This window comes from Truncatella angustata (genome assembly GCF_020726525.1).
Source record: "Truncatella angustata strain MPI-SDFR-AT-0073 chromosome Unknown BKA67scaffold_3, whole genome shotgun sequence".
Lineage (NCBI taxonomy): Eukaryota > Fungi > Ascomycota > Sordariomycetes > Amphisphaeriales > Sporocadaceae > Truncatella > Truncatella angustata.
Genome location: NW_025763383.1, coordinates 2,346,784 through 2,365,815, shown reverse-complemented (window position 1 = coordinate 2,365,815; position 19,032 = coordinate 2,346,784). Strand labels below are relative to the sequence as shown.

The 19,032-nt window shown below is 52.8% G+C and overlaps 5 protein-coding genes across 5 annotated transcripts; 4 read left to right on the top strand and 1 right to left on the bottom strand.

Moving 5' to 3' along the window:
* Positions 1-1,804: 1,804 nt before the first annotated feature.
* BKA67DRAFT_657569 (transcription elongation factor spt-6) lies at positions 1,805-6,257 on the top strand (the record flags this gene model as incomplete). Its single annotated transcript, XM_046107136.1, has 4 exons — positions 1,805-1,981; positions 2,054-2,233; positions 2,304-5,937; positions 5,998-6,257. The coding sequence occupies 4 exons, from the start codon at positions 1,805-1,807 to the stop codon at positions 6,255-6,257; spliced, it is 4,251 nt and encodes a 1,416-aa protein (XP_045959911.1).
* A 1,095-nt stretch (positions 6,258-7,352) lies between these two features.
* Positions 7,353-10,537, top strand: BKA67DRAFT_514993 (oxysterol-binding protein; the record flags this gene model as incomplete). The annotated part of the gene is made up of 2 exons (XM_046097688.1): positions 7,353-7,388; positions 7,562-10,537. The coding sequence occupies 2 exons, from the start codon at positions 7,353-7,355 to the stop codon at positions 10,535-10,537; spliced, it is 3,012 nt and encodes a 1,003-aa protein (XP_045959910.1).
* A 219-nt stretch (positions 10,538-10,756) lies between these two features.
* BKA67DRAFT_244661 (uncharacterized protein) lies at positions 10,757-12,233 on the top strand. Its single transcript, XM_046095703.1, has 2 exons — positions 10,757-10,810; positions 10,894-12,233. The coding sequence occupies exon 2, from the start codon at positions 11,059-11,061 to the stop codon at positions 12,139-12,141; it is 1,083 nt and encodes a 360-aa protein (XP_045959909.1). The 5' UTR covers positions 10,757-10,810; positions 10,894-11,058; the 3' UTR covers positions 12,142-12,233.
* Positions 12,234-14,036: 1,803 nt separating this feature from the next.
* On the top strand, positions 14,037-17,161 carry BKA67DRAFT_501318 (DDHD domain-containing protein; the record flags this gene model as incomplete). The annotated part of the gene is made up of 3 exons (XM_046097086.1): positions 14,037-16,711; positions 16,748-16,960; positions 17,062-17,161. Coding segments are annotated over 3 exons (2,988 nt in total), but the record flags the coding sequence as incomplete, so codon positions are not given.
* Positions 17,162-17,390: 229 nt separating this feature from the next.
* On the bottom strand, positions 17,391-18,541 carry BKA67DRAFT_690415 (uncharacterized protein; the record flags this gene model as incomplete). Its single annotated transcript, XM_046109132.1, has 4 exons — positions 17,391-18,062; positions 18,119-18,293; positions 18,348-18,402; positions 18,462-18,541. Coding segments are annotated over 4 exons (662 nt in total), but the record flags the coding sequence as incomplete, so codon positions are not given.
* Positions 18,542-19,032: the final 491 nt, after the last annotated feature.

Genomic DNA, 19,032 nt, shown 5'->3' with positions numbered 1-19,032 from the left:
TCGTATGGGTCCTGACAGTCGACGGTACGGAGATGGTGGTTCTGACTATTGAGACTATGTAGCTAGCCATGCAATCTGTATGGATTTGCTGCTGCTGCGAGAACTGAGAATCGTAGCAGGTGGTAGCTCCTTAAGCTCAACGAGAAGGACTGCACAGAGCAACAAAGAAAGCATGTCCCACTTGTTACAACACTTGAAGATATGTGAAACTTGTGAAGTCGAAGCGTCTACAGCCGTGACCTGATGGGCCCACGGGATGCCAACGAAACTAAACAAAGGGCGGGGGAGAATGGGAAGCGCCCAAAGACAAGGATTGAGGATGAGATCTGGGAGCCCAAAACAAACGTCCCGGCTGCACATATCATTTAGGAGGCAATGCAGCTATTTGAAGTCGTTCAATGCGAACTGAACCGTGGGCATGTTTGATCCCTATTGATGCCGTGTACATTTGGCAAAGTCAAGATGGTGCAGAGCCCTGTTCTTCATACCCAACATGGTCCATGCTGTGTACTATATGCTCGTTTTGTTCAGGGGGCCGGCCAACCATACAGACCAGTGAAGCTGTCAATCTCACGGAAGCTAATGCATTCCTCGCACCTGCTTGGATTTCACCTCGATGGAGCACTGCCATGTGTGAATACATGTGGCTCAGGATTTACGCAGTCATGACCTCTTTGAGCAGGGTTTCACATTAGCAGGCACTTTTGGGATCCCTCTGTTTCGAAGCACTGGTGTGGATTGCTAACGAGTCTTGTGTCTCATGCCAAGCACTTACACCTGATTGGCCTGCAGTAGGAGTAGAATCCCCAATCCCTTTGTGCCATTGCACGGTGGCGCCACTAGCATGTAGCATCATGAAATCTGATATGCAAATGTTTGGTAAGAAAGAGGTTCAGTCTTGGAATGGTAGATGAGTCGCGTATATGGCAGGATTAGGGGCAATCCACGCTGTTGGTTTATTGGTTGCACTGCGCATTTCCTCAGCAAGGCTGTATAATTGATATCGATGCAGAGCTACGCTACAAGTTCAACGGCCCACGTCTCGAGTGTGTTGCCATTATTGCCAACACTGCAAGATGCCCTCTGACATTGCAGTAACCTTAGCATATACACTGGAGGAGTTGTGACGTCGACATGCAATGTTCTCGTTCTACAGTAGGATCACTTCCAAGCACCTCGTTTGATCGATCATCCCATCCACCTGTGTCAAAGACCCTGAACGGTATAACTTACAGCAAGAGCAGCTGCAGCAGTCCACCATCGTTATCGTTATCGGTTCCCACTTATTTTATCATGTACATTCAGTGCTACACGTCTGTCGCGCTTGTGCCTCTGTCCGTCTGTCTGTCTGTCTGCAGCGGCGCTTGGGCCATTCAAATTCAAGCCTCCGAGCTGGTCGTTGCAATTCAAATGCAATTCGATTGTTACGGTACCAATCCCCCCATCCCTTGGCTCTTGCGCTTGCGTTTGCCTTTGCAAATGTGAGCACTCACCCGCGAGGCTGCCCAGAACAACGCGATACATTTTTCCAGCTCCGGCGCAGCACTCCATGAGAGAGGCTCCCTTCACTCTACCTTCACAACCGCAGCAAACCACCCCATCACAACCCGTTTTCCTTGCCCCTTCTTCTTTTTCTTTCCTTCTCAAGCTTGGCGTAGCTTCTACTTAATCTGCATCCTTCCCTCTGAGCCAGGTTTTTGCCTTGCCTGCCGGGCTGGAATTCTACCATTAAAACCACCGGCCCCTGCAGAAACAGCAACCACCAACCACTGCACTGCTTTTCTGCTCCCTGGAATTCGCGACAATGTCTAATGCGATGAGAGACTTGGTCATGGGCGAAGCCGATGAGGCCAGCTCCGATGACGAGTCATACGACGAGGAGACTGGTGAAGCTCGCCAGCGGCAGCGCAAACAAAATGGCGACGGCGATGATTCTAGCGAGGAAGAGGATGACGACGACGATGAGGAAGAGGCCGCAAAGGTATAGCTACAGGAAACATGCCATGATATCATGGCTTCCCCCTCCCCCGAACACAGCTAATGACATCACCAGATCCGCGAGGGCTTCATTGTCGATGAGGATGAGGAAGAAGAGGATGCCATAGATTCAGACGAGGAGCGAAAGCGTCGAAAGCGCAAGCGACGACAAGAACGAGAAGAGGAAGCCCAGCTCGACGAGGAGGATCTTGACCTGATCGGTGAGACGATAGGCGAGGCCCAGCCGCCAGAGAAGGTGAGGAAACTCCGACCTACATCACATAGAGAGAGCCCCGGGACCCTTACTTACAATGCTACAACCACAGAAGAAAATGAAGCGTCTGCGGATAGGCCATCGTGAGTCAGACGACCGAAGGACCGAAAGACGCGGGCTTGACGACATGTTCTCCGACGAAGATGAGGTCGACGATCGAGCTTACGCGCGTCCTACGCGACCGGGCCGCCTAGATGATGAGATGGACGACTTCATCGAGGACGATGACCCCGTGAACGAAGAAGAACGTTTCCGCCAGATCGAGGATGCCGAAGTCGCCAGGCCCCGAGACCGGGGTCTAGCCGGAACTCTTCTCGACACCAGTGGCCTCGACCAGGAAGTCCTTGAGGATATGGAAGCAATTTTCGGTAACGGCGAAGACTACGACTGGGCCCTCCAATTAGAAGAGGAGGAGGAGGAACGCCGATATGAAGACCAGAACCTTGAACTCAAGGATGTCTTTGAGCCTTCGCAACTGCAAGAGAAGCTGCTCACCGAAGAAGATAACGTCATTAGGAACACTGATGAGCCTGAGCGTTTCCAGCTGGATCGCAAGCCTTTCAAGTCTCTTAACATCACCAACGATCAATTCAAGGAGGAGGCCAAGTGGATCACAAATCTTATTTGGCCCAAGAAGGGACTATCTGGGAGACTCCTCGAACCCTTTCAAAAAGCTATCGGTAAAGTACTCGAATACTTTGTCGTTGATCAGCTTGAAGTCCCCTACGTCTTTCAGCACCGCAAAGATTACCTCATTCACGCCGAGAAGAAAGAGAACCCCGAGCACAGAAACGACCCAGATGCTCCCGAGACCATTGTGAGCGCCGAAAAACTACTTACACAAGACGATCTCTGGAGGGTACTGGAGCTGGATATTAAGTTCCGTGCCTTTATCGAGAGGCGGAATGCGCTAGAAAGAACATTCGACAATTTGCGAGAGAAAACCGGGGTTCAAGATGAGAGTTTGGAGGAGCTGATCCCTGTTGCTGAGAGCATGGAGGAGCTACAGGACTTACAAGACTACGTCAACTTCCAGTACTCTGCACAACTCAAGGATCTTGCGGCCATGGATGGAATTGCGAAGGAAACCAAGCGCCCCGGCACCAAGTCGTCTGCTTGGGAGCGGATCCGGAACAGCAACGTTTACAGGTTCGTCAAGGCATATGGTATCACACCCGACCGTCTGGCCCAGAATCTTCAGCGGGATGGCAAGAGATCTCTCGTAGACGATGACGATAAATCACCCGAGGATCTGGCTGACTCATTGACTGACTCTGACGCTCTAACATCCGAGGCCGTCATCTCCCAAGCACGTTCAATGTATGCTGAGGAGCTCTTCGCAAACCCCAGAATGCGAAAACACTTTCGGGTTCATTTCTTCATGAATGGCGAGATCAGTTGTCGGCGAACGGACAAGGGTCTTCGACGTATCGATGAGGCACATCCATTCTACGAGATCAAATATATCATCAACCAAACCATTCCTGACCTCGCACGTCGGCCTGAACTGTTCCTCAAGATGATGAAAGCTGAAGAGGAAGGTTTAGTCGAGGTCAGATTACGCCTGTCGAATGAACGTCCATTTCGCCAGCAGCTGGATGCCGAGTTCAAGTCCGACAATTACAGCTCAGCTGCTGATGCCTGGAACGAACAACGCCGGAAGGTGCTCGATAACGCATTCTTCAAGCTTGAAAAGATCATCTCCAAGAGCGTCAAAGAGACATTGAGGACAGCTTGCCAAGAAGAGCTGTTGAAGATCTGCCGCGAGGAGTATTCAAAGAGGCTAGATCAAGCACCATACAAACCCAAGGGCATGGTTCTAGGAACGACCCCTCGCGTCCTTGCCCTTTCCAACGGCATGGGTGATGTGCAAAGAGATCCCGTCTTTTGGGCATGGGTAGAGGAAGATGGTCGCGTCATTGAGCAGGGCCGCTTCGAGAACCTGGCACGTAACGATGCGCAGAGAGATGCTTTCGTTGAAGTTGTTGAACGCAGGAAACCCGATGTCATCGCTATCAGCGGTTTCTCCGCCGACAGCCAAAAGCTCGTACGGGATGTTGAGGGCCTTGTCAGCGAAAAGCGCCTCATGGGACCTGACTTTGAGGATCCGGACACCGGTGACTACCGCAGTGATTTACTCGACGTATTTGTGGTCAACGATGAGGTGGCCAGACTATACAAGGATAGTCCACGAGCCATTGCAGAGCACCCGGGCTTGCATTCCGTCACACGTTACTGCGTAGGCCTTGCCAGGTATCTTCAGAACCCGATGAAGGAGTACGCTACGCTGGGCAAAGACATTGCGTCCCTCCTATTCCACCCTTGTCAGAGCTTACTGCCTCAAGACAAATTACTCAAGTACCTCGAAACATCAATGGTTGACATGGTCAATCTCTGCGGTGTGGACATCAATGAGGCCGTCAGCGATCCCTACGTGGCCAACTTGCTTCCCTACGTTGCTGGTCTCGGCCCTCGTAAAGCTACCGCGGTGATCAAGGCAATCAACGTCAATGGAGGAGCCGTCAATTCCAGGGACGAACTCGTCGGAGATCCTGATAATAACAAACTCCCCGTGGTTGGCCCACTCGTCTGGATGAACTGCGCCAGCTTTTTGTTCTTAGAGTACGATCCGGCAAATCCAGCTTCAGAGCCTCTCGATAACACTCGTGTTCATCCGGAAGACTACGAGCTCGGTCGAAAGATGGCTGCTGATGCCCTCGAACTTGACGAGGAGGATGTCCAGGCCGAAACCGTCGAGAATGGGCAGGGCGCCATCGTTCGAAAGCTGTTCAAAGAAGACGAACAGGACAAAGTCAACGAGCTTATTCTGGAAGAGTACGCTGAGCAGCTGGAGACTAATTACGCTCAAAGGAAGCGGGCAACCCTGGAGACGATCCGTGCAGAATTGCAAGCTCCTTACGAAGAGCTCCGACGAGCTCTGGTTGCGCTGGCCAGCGATCGGATATTTACCATGTTCACCGGAGAAACTGAGGATTCCCTATATGAGGGCATGGTCTTGCCAGTCAACGTGCGTGTGGTAAAGGATGACTTCGCCATCGTGAAACTTGATTGCGGCATCGAAGGTCGCGTTGACGCACACGAGGTCAGCCATAGAGCCAACGTCTCTATCAAGGAGATAATTCGTCCCGGTCAAATCGCGCAGGCCAAGATACTTGAGCTGAACCGAAAAGACTTCCTCGCCAAGGTATCCGTACGCGAGGATGCTGTCAGACGGCCACTTAACAAGCATCATGACCACGACCCACGCATGTGGGACTTCAAGGGCGAGGCCAATGACAAGGAAGAGCTCCGGGAGAAAGACAAGGTCACTGGTCGGGTGCAGAGAGTCATAAAACACCCCATGTTTAAGCCTTTCAGCTCAATCGAAGCTGAACAGTATCTTGGATCTCAGGCTGTTGGCGACTTGATCATAAGGCCGTCCTCCAAGGGTAATGATCATCTGACAATCACATGGAAGGTTGCAGATGGTGTCTTCAAGCACATCGATGTCCTTGAGCTGCAGAAGGAGAGCGAATTTTCCGTCGGCAAGATTCTCCGCGTTGAGAACAAGTACAACTACACCGATCTTGACGAGTTGATCGTGGAACACGTCAAAGCAACGGCTCGCAAGGTGGACCAACTCACTGGGCATGACAAATTCCGTAAGGGCAGTATGTCCGAAATTGGTATGTCGTCACCTGAGCTATTAATTGCATGCGCCTTACAGATAACTGACTTGGACACAGAGAAATGGCTCACAGCCTATACAGACGCCAACCCAAAGGCTGCTGTATACACCTTCTGTATCGATACGAAGCACCCTGGATTCTTCTGGCTGACATTTAAGACCAACAAGCAATCTAAGATATTTAAGTGGTCGGTCAAGGTTTTGCCAAACGCTTACGAGATGCTTGGAAATCAATATCCAGACATGAGGGCGCTGACCAACGGCTTTAAACTACGATACCAGAGCGAGCTCAACAAGTCAGGAGCTGGAAGAAGGTAGACCACAGCATGACAGCTGGTCATAGGAAAGCCCCTTTCCAGACAGACAATTCTGTTTCCCACGTTTGAGGGTGGCTTGTTTTCATTAGGTGCAAGGGGGCGGCGATGATATTTGAAAGCATTGCGAGGAGCAATCTTCCGTGATTAGTGTGCTATTATCAGGAGACCAAAAGCAATTCTCCTGCTTTGGGCAGGCGGGCTAAAAGATCCGAGTTGTAAAATAGAAGTATGCCCAATATCAGACAAATTGCATTTCAGGGGATGCATTGTTTACAGAAATTGATTGGTTGAGCGCACAATCGTCCATGAAATCGCGGGTTGCACCGTCCCCAAGTTAGTACAATAATGGCGTATCCCATGGGTACTCCCATTCCTGTAGCAAAGCGAAATTTCCCAACATGGGGTTCAGCTAGACTAGTCTAACCTAGACTAAATAACTGGCGGGATTTGCCAGGTCGTCGTACTTGCGTATAGGTAGCCCGTCTAAGAGGTAAGGTTAGTTCGTATTGTTTTCTTGCTTTTGAGTACAAGTCGACAAGTGCGTCAAGGCGAATATCCCCGGTCACGTTTTGAGGGACTGGGCAGACCTAACACTGACGTCGTGACAGCAGCTATTAGCAGCGCTAGGAATGGCCAGAAGCACTGAGACAGGCCACATCGCCCCAAATTCTCAGGGTCCAAAGAGTGCCATGGTCAGCCTATGGTGCCGAACATGCGAACTATTTGAAGCTGCCAGGGACTTGTCGATCAGCCTGGTCTAAGCGAAACGAGGATTGACGTTCCAACCACCGAAATCCGAAAGTGCATTAAAAGTTGTGAGTAGAGGTTGGGTAGGATTACGGAGCTGGGATTAATCAAGCAGTAAGTAAGCTGATTGATTATTATGTTGTGATTATTATTATCATCATTATTGTTGTTACTTGCACATCCTCCATTGCGACGACAACTGAGTCGCGGTCATTCTTTGAGTCAATCCTTCAATCAATCATCGCAAGTCCAACTCGTCTGTGAAGCGCGTTCACATGCGAACACGCTGCACAAATTTAGAACAACACAACCCTGAGATACATGCGCCCATGAGACAAGCCATTGCAACATGGCCGGAATCGAACAACTCGAGATTCACAGCAAGGTATGTGTGACGTGATGCACAAACAAATAGGGTCGTTGGCGTCCCCGGGATCCCGTTGCTTTCAGCACAATTCCCTTGCCTTTTCTGCGACGTGCGCTCACCCACAAGGAGGGCCCATGGCGTCCTCTGAGGAACCCACTGCCTTGAAACAATGTTGACCTTCATGCCAATAGTCGTACATTGTGCGCTGGGTCAAGGTGGAAGATGGCCACACGATATCCTGGAGTCTACAGCCACATAAAAAATCCATCAACTTCGGCATCGTGAAGCACCCGGGCTCCGGCGCCACCAACTTGACCGCCACCGGGGCCGCCGGCATCGACGAGCTGAACAACTCCTCCGAGAACCTCGAGGCTAGCAAGGATGGCGGAGTCAACAAGAGCGCAAAGTCTGGCCGCGGAGGCATCTCTAAGAAGGATTCAAGCACGGCCCAGGAGCAGCTGAGCAGTAAGGGCTTCATGCTCATGAATTGGCATGGCAAATGCGAGGCCGACAAGGTTTCCATGGGTACATACGACGTGCTATCCGGCCAGGGCGGCATGTTCGGTCTGATCTTCGACAACACATTCTCCAAGACAACCGGCAAGACGGCCACCTTTGTGCTCTTGACCTTCCCTACCGGCCAACCACCCCAGGTTGCCCATCACATCCCAAATCTTGTTGCAGGAGGACCGAGCGTGGCAAACATCAAACCTGTTGGGAGGAGCCCGACCGGGGCTTCAGATTCGGTGGATAGCCTGCATAGTCACGGCAAGAACAGGGCGCAATCCATCGCAGGCCGTAGCGAAGGTGGCGGAGCTTCGAGCACATATCATACAGGTACCCTACTCAAGAGGCGGAGAAAGAAGGGTCAGGGGTACGCACGTCGCTTCTTTTCGCTTGACTACTCGTCGTGTACCCTGTCGTACTACTACAACCGCAATTCATCAGCACTCAGAGGTGCCATACCTCTAAGCTTGGCAGCTATCGCCGCAGATGAGCGACGAAGGGAAATAAGCATTGACTCCGGTGCCGAAATTTGGCACCTCAGAGCTTCAAATGCCAAGGATTTCGCCGATTGGGCGCAGGCGCTGGAGAGAGCCAGCAGAATCGCTCGTGGCCTGGAACCGGAACCAGCCCCAGAGGGTGTGCTTGTTCCCAAAGACACGCTGAAGGTCAACACGCATGCCGCACCGCGCTTCGCAAATGCACAGGAAGAGGAGCGGGAGTGGCAGCAGGTCGAGAGCCTGGTCAGCCGTGTGGTCGGCTCGAGAGACGCCCTAAGACGCCTGGTTAAGGACATGGCCGTTCAGAGGCAGTATACTCGTCCGTCGAGCTCGTACCTTTCTCCAGCGACTCCCAATGGAGCCGAGGATAGTGATTATTTCCCTCCCACGCCACATCAGCAGCAAGAACAGAAGCGATCATTCTGGCGGCGCAAGTCGAGCGCACCGCCCATGAGCCCGCAGGTCTTCCAAGCTATGCAATCATCCGCGCTTGCCGTCCCATCGCCCGGCTCTGTCGCGGCAGCCATTGCCGCTAATGGCAGCAATTCGAAGAGGATGTCAAAGGGGCCAGATCAGCAGGAGGGGAGCATTCACGATCACTGCACGTCGCTACTCAATGACCTGGACTCGGTAGTCTCAGAGTTCACTTCACTAGTAGCTAAGAGTAAACGCAGACGGACGCCAATGCCAACGTCTGCAACAGCTTCACGAATGAGTTTCGAGTCTACGGCATCCACGGACGAGTTTTTTGATGCCGAAGCTGGCGACTCAGCGGGGGCAAACCAAGTCATGATCATTGATCGCCAAGATGGGGAGGACTCGCAGGAATCTGAGGCGGACGATGCTTCGATACATTCTTCATCGTCTGTATCTTCGGCGGAAGAGGAAGATGTCCCATTAGATGCAAAGGGCGTAGCAGCTCTATTCCCTTCAAAACCAAAATCTTTGCATCCACTCCCCATCGATATTGGTGTCGAGCGTCGTCGCACCATTCCACCTGCCACCGTCCTTCCACCTTCTCTAATAGCTTTTGTAAGGAAGAATGTGGGTAAGGATCTTAGCACCATTAGCATGCCTGTATCTGCAAACGAGCCCATCTCCATGCTCCAACGCACAGCAGAACAACTCGAGTACGCACAACTCCTTGATGCGGCGGCAACGCAGAAAACGGCTAATGAGCGCATGTTGTACGTCACTGCTTTCGCCGTTTCGCAATTCAGCGTCAACAGAGCCAAGGAACGCGCGATCCGCAAGCCTTTCAACCCACTTCTAGGCGAGACTTTCGAAATGCTCAGAACAGATAGCGAGGTCCCAGGCGGCTTCAGGTGCATCGTCGAGAAGGTCTGCCACCGCCCCGTCAGGCTAGCTATGCATGCAGACGCCGCTTTATGGTCCTTTGCCCAAAGTCCCGCCCCAGGACAGAAATTTTGGGGCAAGAGCGCCGAGATCACCACGGAAGGCAAGGTCAGGGTGGCACTTAGGTTGCCAGACGGCACCGATGAACTCTACTCCTGGACGCACGCGACCATGTTCTTGAGGAATGTGGTGATGGGCGAGAAGTACGTTGAGCCCGTAGGATCCATGGCCGTGAACAACGACTCCACGGGCGCCAAGGCCCAGATCGAGTTCAAAACCAAGGGGATGTTTGGCGGTCGCGGTGAGGATGTTCAGGTTGACATATACAATCCTGACGGCTCGCAGACCGGACTGGCGCTCAATGGTACGTGGACGAACTCCCTCAAGGTCGTGGAGAACGGAAAGGCCAGGAAGGGCGATGAAATCTGGAAGGTTGGCGAGCTTGTCCCTAATGCGGCCAATACGTACGGTATGACTGCCTTCGCTGCCGCTCTCAACGAGATCACGGTCATCGAGAAGGGACGGCTGCCACCCACGGATGCTCGGTTGAGACCAGATCAACGACTCGCCGAGGCTGGTAAGCTAGACGAGGCAGAGGAGGAGAAGGTGCGTCTAGAGGAGGCGCAGAGAGCCAGGAGGCGCGAGCTGGAGGAGCGTGGTGAGCAGTGGAAGGCGAAGTGGTTCGTCAAGGTTGCTGGCGGCGACGAAGATGGTGGCGGAGAGGAAGTTTGGAGGATCAAGCATGGCAAGGAGAGCTATTGGGAGAGTAGAGAACGAGGGTTCCAAGGTGTGGACAACATCTTTTGAGATTCACCGGGACAAGGCGCAAGGCAAATAGAGAAACCGTATCGGTGGGTACCATTCCTACTCAACCCTTGTTTCTTCATATTGTGCAACTGGAAGACCTGCATGGTGGTTGTAATCATGGAAACAGGGCGTGGTCATGGTAATATAATAGATCCAACACCAATCACACTCGGCGGGTACCGTGCTAGAAATAAATGGTCCACTTTGAACAAAGATACAACATGAACCAACCCTCTTACCTAAGGAGCGCCGTTCAAGCCGTACAAACTTGAGGTGAGATGCGCAATTCTCCTTCAAACACTTCATGACCCGCATGGCGTGTTCGAGGGAGTGAGACATTAACTCACAAGCCATAGAAGCCACATTCACATCATCAAGGGATGAGAGAAAAGCTATGGGGGCACGCAATGGCCCCTATTATTGATCACGCATCCCTTCCGAGATAGCACAAATACATTTGCCCTAAAAGTGATGGGTCGACGCATGATACACTTCTACAGTTCTTTCAATCCACGGACAAAATGGACACCCACGACAGGCGTACAGTTCCTATGATCAGCAAATGCTTCAAGAATCGTTGGCTAGCCTACGCTGCTCTGACGCTCACGCTTATCTGGGTCATTTCACTGGCCCACCAGTCCGGAGCTGTTCACGATGTAGTGGCTACGACTACCAGTGCACTCAAACATTCGTACTACACGCACATCTCGTCCTCTGCCTCTGAATCGACAACATCTGAGGAGCAGGAGAAAGATACATCACTCGAACCTGCGATAATACCCCGCAAGATCTGGCACATTCTCTTCCCCAACAACGGCGCCGTGACCGACCAGCAGGTCTCCTTCCTCGGAGACTGGGTCAAGTCCGCCCCGGGCTACACGTACACGCTGCTGGGCGCCGGCGGGGGCACCGCCCTCGTCCGCCACCACTACGGGGCCGCGTCCGACGAGCTGCGCGTCTTCGAGCAGCTCACCAACCCGGCCCTCAAGTCAGACCTCCTGAGGTACCTCATCCTGGCCGCCGAGGGCGGCTACTACGGCGACGTCGACACGCAGCCCCTGGTCCCGCTCGAGGATTGGGTCGCGCCGCCCGGGCTCAGGGCCAGGGCGAGACTGATCATCGCGCCCGAAGCCGACGGCTTCCTGGACCAGCAGTCGGGGCATAGGGGGAGAGGCGACGGGGGGCTGTTGCAGTTCGGACAGTGGGCCATCGCCGCGGCGCCCGGGCACCCCGTCCTGACGCGCATGGTCTCGCGCTGTCTGGCCAAGCTGCACGCCCTGGCGGAGGAGGAGGGGACGACGCTGGATAAGGTGCACCCGGACAACATCGGGGTGCTCAACACTACCGGCCCGATACAGTGGACGGACGTCATCTGGGAGCATCTCTACGACGTCGGGGAGGAGGCCGGGGTGAGGGGGAAGGCGGATCTGGGACGGCTGTTTGAGCCGAAGCTCGTTGGGGATGTGCTGGTCTTGCCCATCACGGCGTTCAGGGCGCCGACGGTGGATGAGGTGGCATATTTCGAGGGCAAGGAGGGTGATCGGAGGCTGTTGGCACACCACATGCTGGGGACGTGGAGAGGATGGAGCCCACCGGGAGAGTAAGACCCTGGATGGACTGACACGCTGGTCAACAGCATTAGGCTTGATGTAGTTGAGGGGGTTGAGGTTATGATGTGCTGAGCTGAGTGGTGGACTAATATGTATGCGGTTGGCTCCTAGGTACCATGATATTATTCCCTGCCGTTGTTGTGTTGTGATGATCTACGGTCCGAGAGTTACTCCTTAATGTCTCGTCTAAGGCGAACCGCTCGTAGCTATAACTTTCTCCGTCGAGGGGACGACTCCCCTGAACCCATGAAGATGGCGGGAGGGTATGTCACGGTGGTTGAGACATCAAGTTCTGATCAGATATTTAATCTTTCAGATCTGCCACAACTTGAAGTACGTATAATCACGAACATCTGAGTAATTCCTACATGATTCATACTAGTCTAGTTATTACCAACAAGAGAAAAATCCCATAATGAAGATGACACCATTCTCCTACAGTTTACCTTCAGTCCGTACTTCCACTTGGAACAGTTTTAGGCAGGCTTGAGACAATGGGAGCAAGCCTTCGTATGTCATCCTGAATACATCCAGTCCTTGGTCGGTCGTGCCCGTTTATCTCTCAAGTCCTGTAGGTGACCAAGAGCAGCGAATTCCAGCGGTAACCCAACATCTTCACAGGAGCAGATGATGTTTCCAGAAGAGCATAACAGCCCCGAGCTCCGCTTACAAACAAGTATAAGGATATTCCTTGGAACCACTGTTCGCGGGTTGCAATGAGAAGATGTAGATATACGGAAAAGCGACGAGAGGTTCTCTTGCGGATATAACACGAAAGTGTCCGTTTTTGCGTTATCGGCACAGATCCCAGAGAATTGATTCCCTGTTTATGTCCTGGTTCGGAAAGCTCTTTGCAAAATCCTGGATTCGGATGGACTGCCCAGGTTCAAATACCTAACGGTGATATCTTATTGACGTGAGCGCCATGGAAACGGCGCTAAGCTCCTTGTGTTCAATATGCAACTGCGGGGTCAAAAAAGACACAGATGAAGGCTCTTGCACATCTGCTTGAGGGCAGCCAGACATTCTTTCTCCTCCCAACTCCATTGCCGGCAAAACTTGAGGCTTGTGCCAACTGAACAGATCAGGCAGGACGAGATTCGGATGTTAACAAGGATATCATACTAATATCGGCGAAGTCCTTCACCGTTAAGGGGTCGGTATCAACCCTAAATACTGGGACCTTGGCCTTGACCTTGACCCTGAACCCCGCGGTAAGTCCCCTGTCAGACCGCCTTTGGGCATCGCTAGCGTATGCAAGATCGTCATAGTTCCCACTGGAGCTCTGGCAAGCTCCTGTACAGTAGGCAGGCATGTGAACTGCTACAGTAACTCGGCAACCTTGTGATCGTGACAAGAGCTTCCGGTCTTTGTTTCCGCTGGCAGGCTGTCAACACGGCTTTCCCAATTTTTTCTTTCTTTATATCTTTAAACTCCTCATCACCAGCACGTGTGGGAACTCCTCGCTTCTACCAGAAGGCATTACCAAATGGTCGGGGATCGTTGACCAGCTTGAGAAATCAGACCGTCCTGCTCAGCATAAACCCGCGGGCCCACGCGCAGCAACCCGCTGACGCAAGCGGTTGATTTATTGGAAACAAGCCACTCCGCTCTCTGAGAAAGATAGGTGGAACCGACATCAGAGTCGCGTTTCTCAATAGTTACCATTTGATCAGTTTCAACTGAACACGTTGGCGCTGTACACGGGAAAACTCGCACTGCATACCTTCAAGCACAGCCGACACACCTTAGCCCCTGCCTACGCCCGCCGAATCTGGAACGCGCCACGAGCTTTATTCGGCTGGCCGCTTGGCCGGTCCGATAGGAGCAACATGTCTGCGCCTCCAGGTAAAGACAAGGACGCTGTTGGGACCGAAGGTGACAAGACAGAGAAGAAGCAAGAGAAGTCGTATTTCGCATCAGCAGTCGAGTCCATGAATCCGTGGACTAGCCGCAGCACCACTCCGGCACCCAAGGAGAAGGACATGCCACCCCCGCCCAAAAAGGCAGCGCCGTCGAAGAAGGCCGACGATCATGCCATCACCACATTATATGGCCAAAGTTTCAAGAGATATCCTCCCGAAAGTCCACCCTTGAACGTCAAGTGGTTTCATGCCGTGGATGTCCCCAAAAGGAAACCAGAGTACTTGAAGTCAGGCAAGAAAGAGAAGCTGGACCCGAAACCAGACCCAAAGCCCCCACCAGCGCCGAAAAAGTTTGTTCCATTCTCCATCAATGATTCTCGAGCCATCGAAAATAGTTATCAAAAGCTGCTAGAGGAGTGGGAAGAGAACCGCGGCAGAGGCGCAATGATCCGACACAAGCGCTCGAGCTCACTCCGGAGGCGCGGCGCGTCCAACGAGGATCGTCCGAACACGAGCATTGACTCCGAGGGCGGAGATCAGGGACAAGGCGTCCGGGTTCCTGTGAATGAGGATTTTCTGTTTGATGTTGACATCGAGCAACGCGAACTCGCTCCAGTATACTGGCTTGGCCCGATATACGACGTTCAGAGAGGTAGTTGGTTCTATCAGGAGGGAGCCACATTGCGACCGTGTGAGGAGAACCTTGCCGCCCAGCTTGAGGAGGGGTATCTGAAGATCAAGCCCTGGACGTATCCAGAGACAAGAAGCCGGAGCAACTCTGGAGCCAAAACGAGCATCACACCCAAGGCATCCCGTCAAGATCTCAGAGCAGCAGCTGCGGCACAAGCGGAAGGTGCCCTGAAACCCTTACCCGGTCAAGCAAATCCCCAGCATCAGCCAGAGACATACAGATTATTTGGTGCTTATATGAATTCCGTGGCAACCTACCAAGACTCCACAACAGCATGGCTTTCAACCGACACTGTTTTCTCATGGGTGACCTCGTCAGTTTACCAAAGATTTGCTGGTGGCGGATACCTGAGTGGAGTGAAGCTCGTTCGTGGTTACACGGAACCTGGAAAGACCGTTGAGAAGCGACCAACAACGCCTACCACTGCCACCTTGCCGCAACAACCCGAAGACGAGAAGAAGTTGAAGGCTCTTAAACGAAGATCCGCGCCTCCTCTTACTCGAGCTGAGGGAGCTGTTGATGTTCACGAAGAAGACAATGTTGGTCGACCAAGTCGTGAAAGTCAGCTTGAAAGACAGTTCTCCAACTTTATGGAAACCGCCGAGGATCCTGATGCGCAACAGGAACAGATCAGGAAGCGAGAGGAGCAGGAGATTCAAGATGACTATAACGCTCAAGCTGGCGAAACCCAAGGACGCGAGATTGAGCATCTGATCCTTGTGACCCATGGAATTGGTCAGCTATTGAGTTTGCGGATGGAAAGCATCAACTTCGTCCACGATGTCAACGTTCTGCGCAAGACTTTGAAGGGGGTATACTCTCATTCCGACGATCTTCGCGCCATGAATGCAGAAAATGGTACTGGCCCTGGTCCTGGCAATTGTAGGGTGCAAGTACTACCAGTGTGCTGGCGGCATTTACTTGATTTTCCAAAGCGCCGCGAGAAGAAAGGCGAGCACGACCTGGGCACGGCAGAAATTGATGACGAGGATGAATACCCAGCATTGGAGGACATCACTATCGAGGGGATAGCGTTCGCTCGCTCACTCATCAGTGACCTGGCACTTGACGTGCTTTTGTATCAGTCCGCGTACAGAGAGCAGATTACCGATATCGTATCCAAGGAGTCGAACCGCATCTACAAACTGTTCATGGAGCGCAACCCGGAGTTCAAGGGCAAGGTCCATATCATGGGTCACTCGCTCGGAAGTGCTATCATGTTCGACATTCTGTGTCGTCAGAAAGAGAAACCGAAACTCGAAAAGCTGCGCAACCCTCTACGTATATGGCCATCCTCTGGTGGCAGGTCCGAAGAATCCCGTGACAGTCCTCTGGCTTTTGACTTCGATGCAGGTGACTTCTATTGTCTTGGATCTCCAATCGGCTTGTTTCAGATGCTCAAGGGGCGTACTGTAGCAGCCAGGCACTCTGCCAATGCAAGGCCGTCGGAGAGCCCCCTGAACCCCGAATATATGGATGATCCATTCAACGATGCGGACTTCAGCGGACGAGTTTCGGCGGTAACGGGCCATCCCTTCTCTGTTTCCTCACCAAAGACAGCCCAACTCTTCAACATATTTCACCCATCCGATCCAATAGCGTATCGTATCGAGCCGTTGATATCACCTGCCATGTCGGCGCTGAAACCTCAACTTCTGCCCTATACGAAGAGAGGTATTTTCGATGCAATGGCACCTCAGGGTCTAGCAGGCATCGGTTCTAAAGTCGGTCAATCGGTATCCAGTCTCTGGTCGAACATATCCGGCAGTATCACATCCTCGCTTCTCAACCGCTCCCTGGGACTGACTAACGAGGATGTGGCGAATTATCAGGCGCAGCAGGCGCAGCAGGCGAACGTGAACGGGCCGAACACATCTCAGACAACCAAAGGGAAGAATCCGGTGGATAACGGCCCGGCTGCCACGCCTGGTGTGCTTTCCGATACCTCTGCAGAACAGAAGCTGAACGAAGCTCGTAAGAAGGCCCTCGCTCGGCGCACCTCTGCCTTGTCGACAAAGGTTCCTGGGCCCAACAGGGAAAAGAGCGACACGGGCGCCACGCTGATCGACGAGGACATGGAGACGCTCTTCAGCCAGTTCCAGAAGAAGCGCGTCGAGGCCATGAGCCGCGCCGAGGAAGGCAAGGCTCTCGGGGACGAGTGGGCCGCCGAGGAGGCCAAGGCCCAGAAGCTGCGCAGGGAGGAGATGAAGGTTCGCGCGTTAAACCGCAACGGCCGCGTCGACTACAGCATTCAGGAGTAAGGAATCCGTTTCTAGGGAAGGGGCAGGGGAGAAAGAAGAAGAAGAAAAGCTTCCCCTACCCGAATTAGTGTCTCGATGCTGACTAAAATTGTTCTAGGAGCGTACTCGACTTCAACCCGATCAACACGATCGCGTCGCATATGGCGTATTGGCAGGACGAGGACGTCAGCCATTTCATTTTGTCGCAGCTACTTTCGAGGTCGAAGAAAGCAGAGAAGTAACAGGTTAGTCAAGGCGGAATGTGGGACTGTGAGACTCACGATTGGCGGTCGGGGCCAGGTGATTATCGGTGTCACTTGTTGTTTTGATATTTAACCGTGAGAAGACAGGTTAAGTTTTGGGGCGGGGTTTTGGCGTAGACAGCGAAGCGAGCAGCATTACTAAAAGGCGTCACAGGACATTACACTTGCAGAAACGACAGATATAGTTTCAGGTCACATTCTCAGCGTACATTAGTTACCAATAGTAACTACAGACCCTACTCTATCTAGAGTGTCAACAGCAGCAGCATATTGCCTGCATCATTCATGTCTCATTCCTAGGGATCCAGACAATGCCATGAGAAACCGTCTGGATGTATCCATGCAAAAGCCAGCCGAAGAACCCTGAACTCCAAGAGCTTTTCCGGTAAATATTTTTGTGCGACAACGCCATGCAATCGTATGGGTCATTCCGATAAACAAAGGGAAACAAGTTTGCGAGCAAGAAAGGACGAATTCCTGGAAAAACGACGACCTCCTGAACTGTCAAGTGACAACCGCCTTACTCCTAGTTGCTGTTGGGGCACTGGCTCTGGATGTGGCCGGTCTGCTGGCACTTGTAGCACATCTTCTCGCCACCGGTGGACTCCTTGGGGCAGTCACGGGAGAAGTGACCGGTCTGGCCACAGTTGTAGCACTTGGAGCCCTGGATGCAGTCACGGGACATGTGGCCGTAGCCGCCGCAAGAGTAGCAGGTGCGGCCCTGACCACCCTGGCCACCCTGGCCACCTTGACCGTAGCCGCCACCGCCGTAGCCGCCCTGGCCGCCACCCTGGCCACCCTGGCCGTAAGCACCAGCGTCGGGGCAGTTGCGAGCGATGTGTCCGACCTTACCGCACTAGGAAAACAAGTTAGCATGGTCTGTCCGGCCGTTTGCAGAAGCATGCGGCTTACCTTGTAGCACTCGGATGAACCGCCTTGGCGACCCTGGTTGTCACCAGCACCACCGTTGGGGCAGTCACGGCTGATGTGACCGGGTTGACCGCATCGGTAGCAAGCCTTGCTCGAGGGGTCCTTGGGGCCCTCGGGGCAGTCACGAGACATGTGACCCTCGTTACCGCAGTTGTAGCTGAGTGGGATCAGATAAAAGTCATGACAGGCCTTTCAGATCGAATCAACTTACCACTTGGAGGCACCACGCTGGGGGCAGTCACGTGACAGATGGGTGGTCTGGCCGCCTATCACAAAGTTAACACTCGACCAGAACGCGGTTTCTTGGACTTTGGTAACAACTTACAGGTGAAGCAGGCACGGCCACCTTGGGGCTGGGGTTGGTAAGAGTCCATCTTGGCGGATGAGCTTGATGATGTGGTTGGTCTTAGATGCAGTTAGTAACTCATTACTTAAGCTATGAGCACACAAAAGGAGCCAGCGCGTTTGCTGTGCGTAGGCGCCATCAAGTGATGGTGTAGCGAACAAGACCATCTCGAGCACGCAAGAGGTACCATCGATAAGATGGCCCAGTGACCGTTTGAGGTCCTCGACGATGGTGGGGTTACCGCAGTACATGCGCCGTGGGATGTGGGGTTTGGAGGGGTGAAGGGAGCGCGGGCTGTGGACTTACTGAAGGAGATTCTTGAGTGTTACTGAGAAAGTATTCCTCAGGGTTGCCGCAAAGGTTGTTGGTCGAAAAGTACTTAAGGTTGGATGAATTCGAGTGAATAAATCCAAGTCTGGTATGATGGGAGTGAGTGTGAAAGAATTGCCAACGCGTCCCACAACAAGATTTTTGGGTTTGCAAAAGAAGCGGTATGGGGTTTATTTTTTCTGCTGGTCCTAGCCGAATGCCCAGTGGCAGTGGAATTTTT

Excerpts from the sequence above, each read along its gene's own strand:
- BKA67DRAFT_244661 (XM_046095703.1), top strand. The coding sequence starts at position 11,059 with ATGGACACCCACGACAGGCGTACAGTTCCTATGATCAGCAAATGCTTC.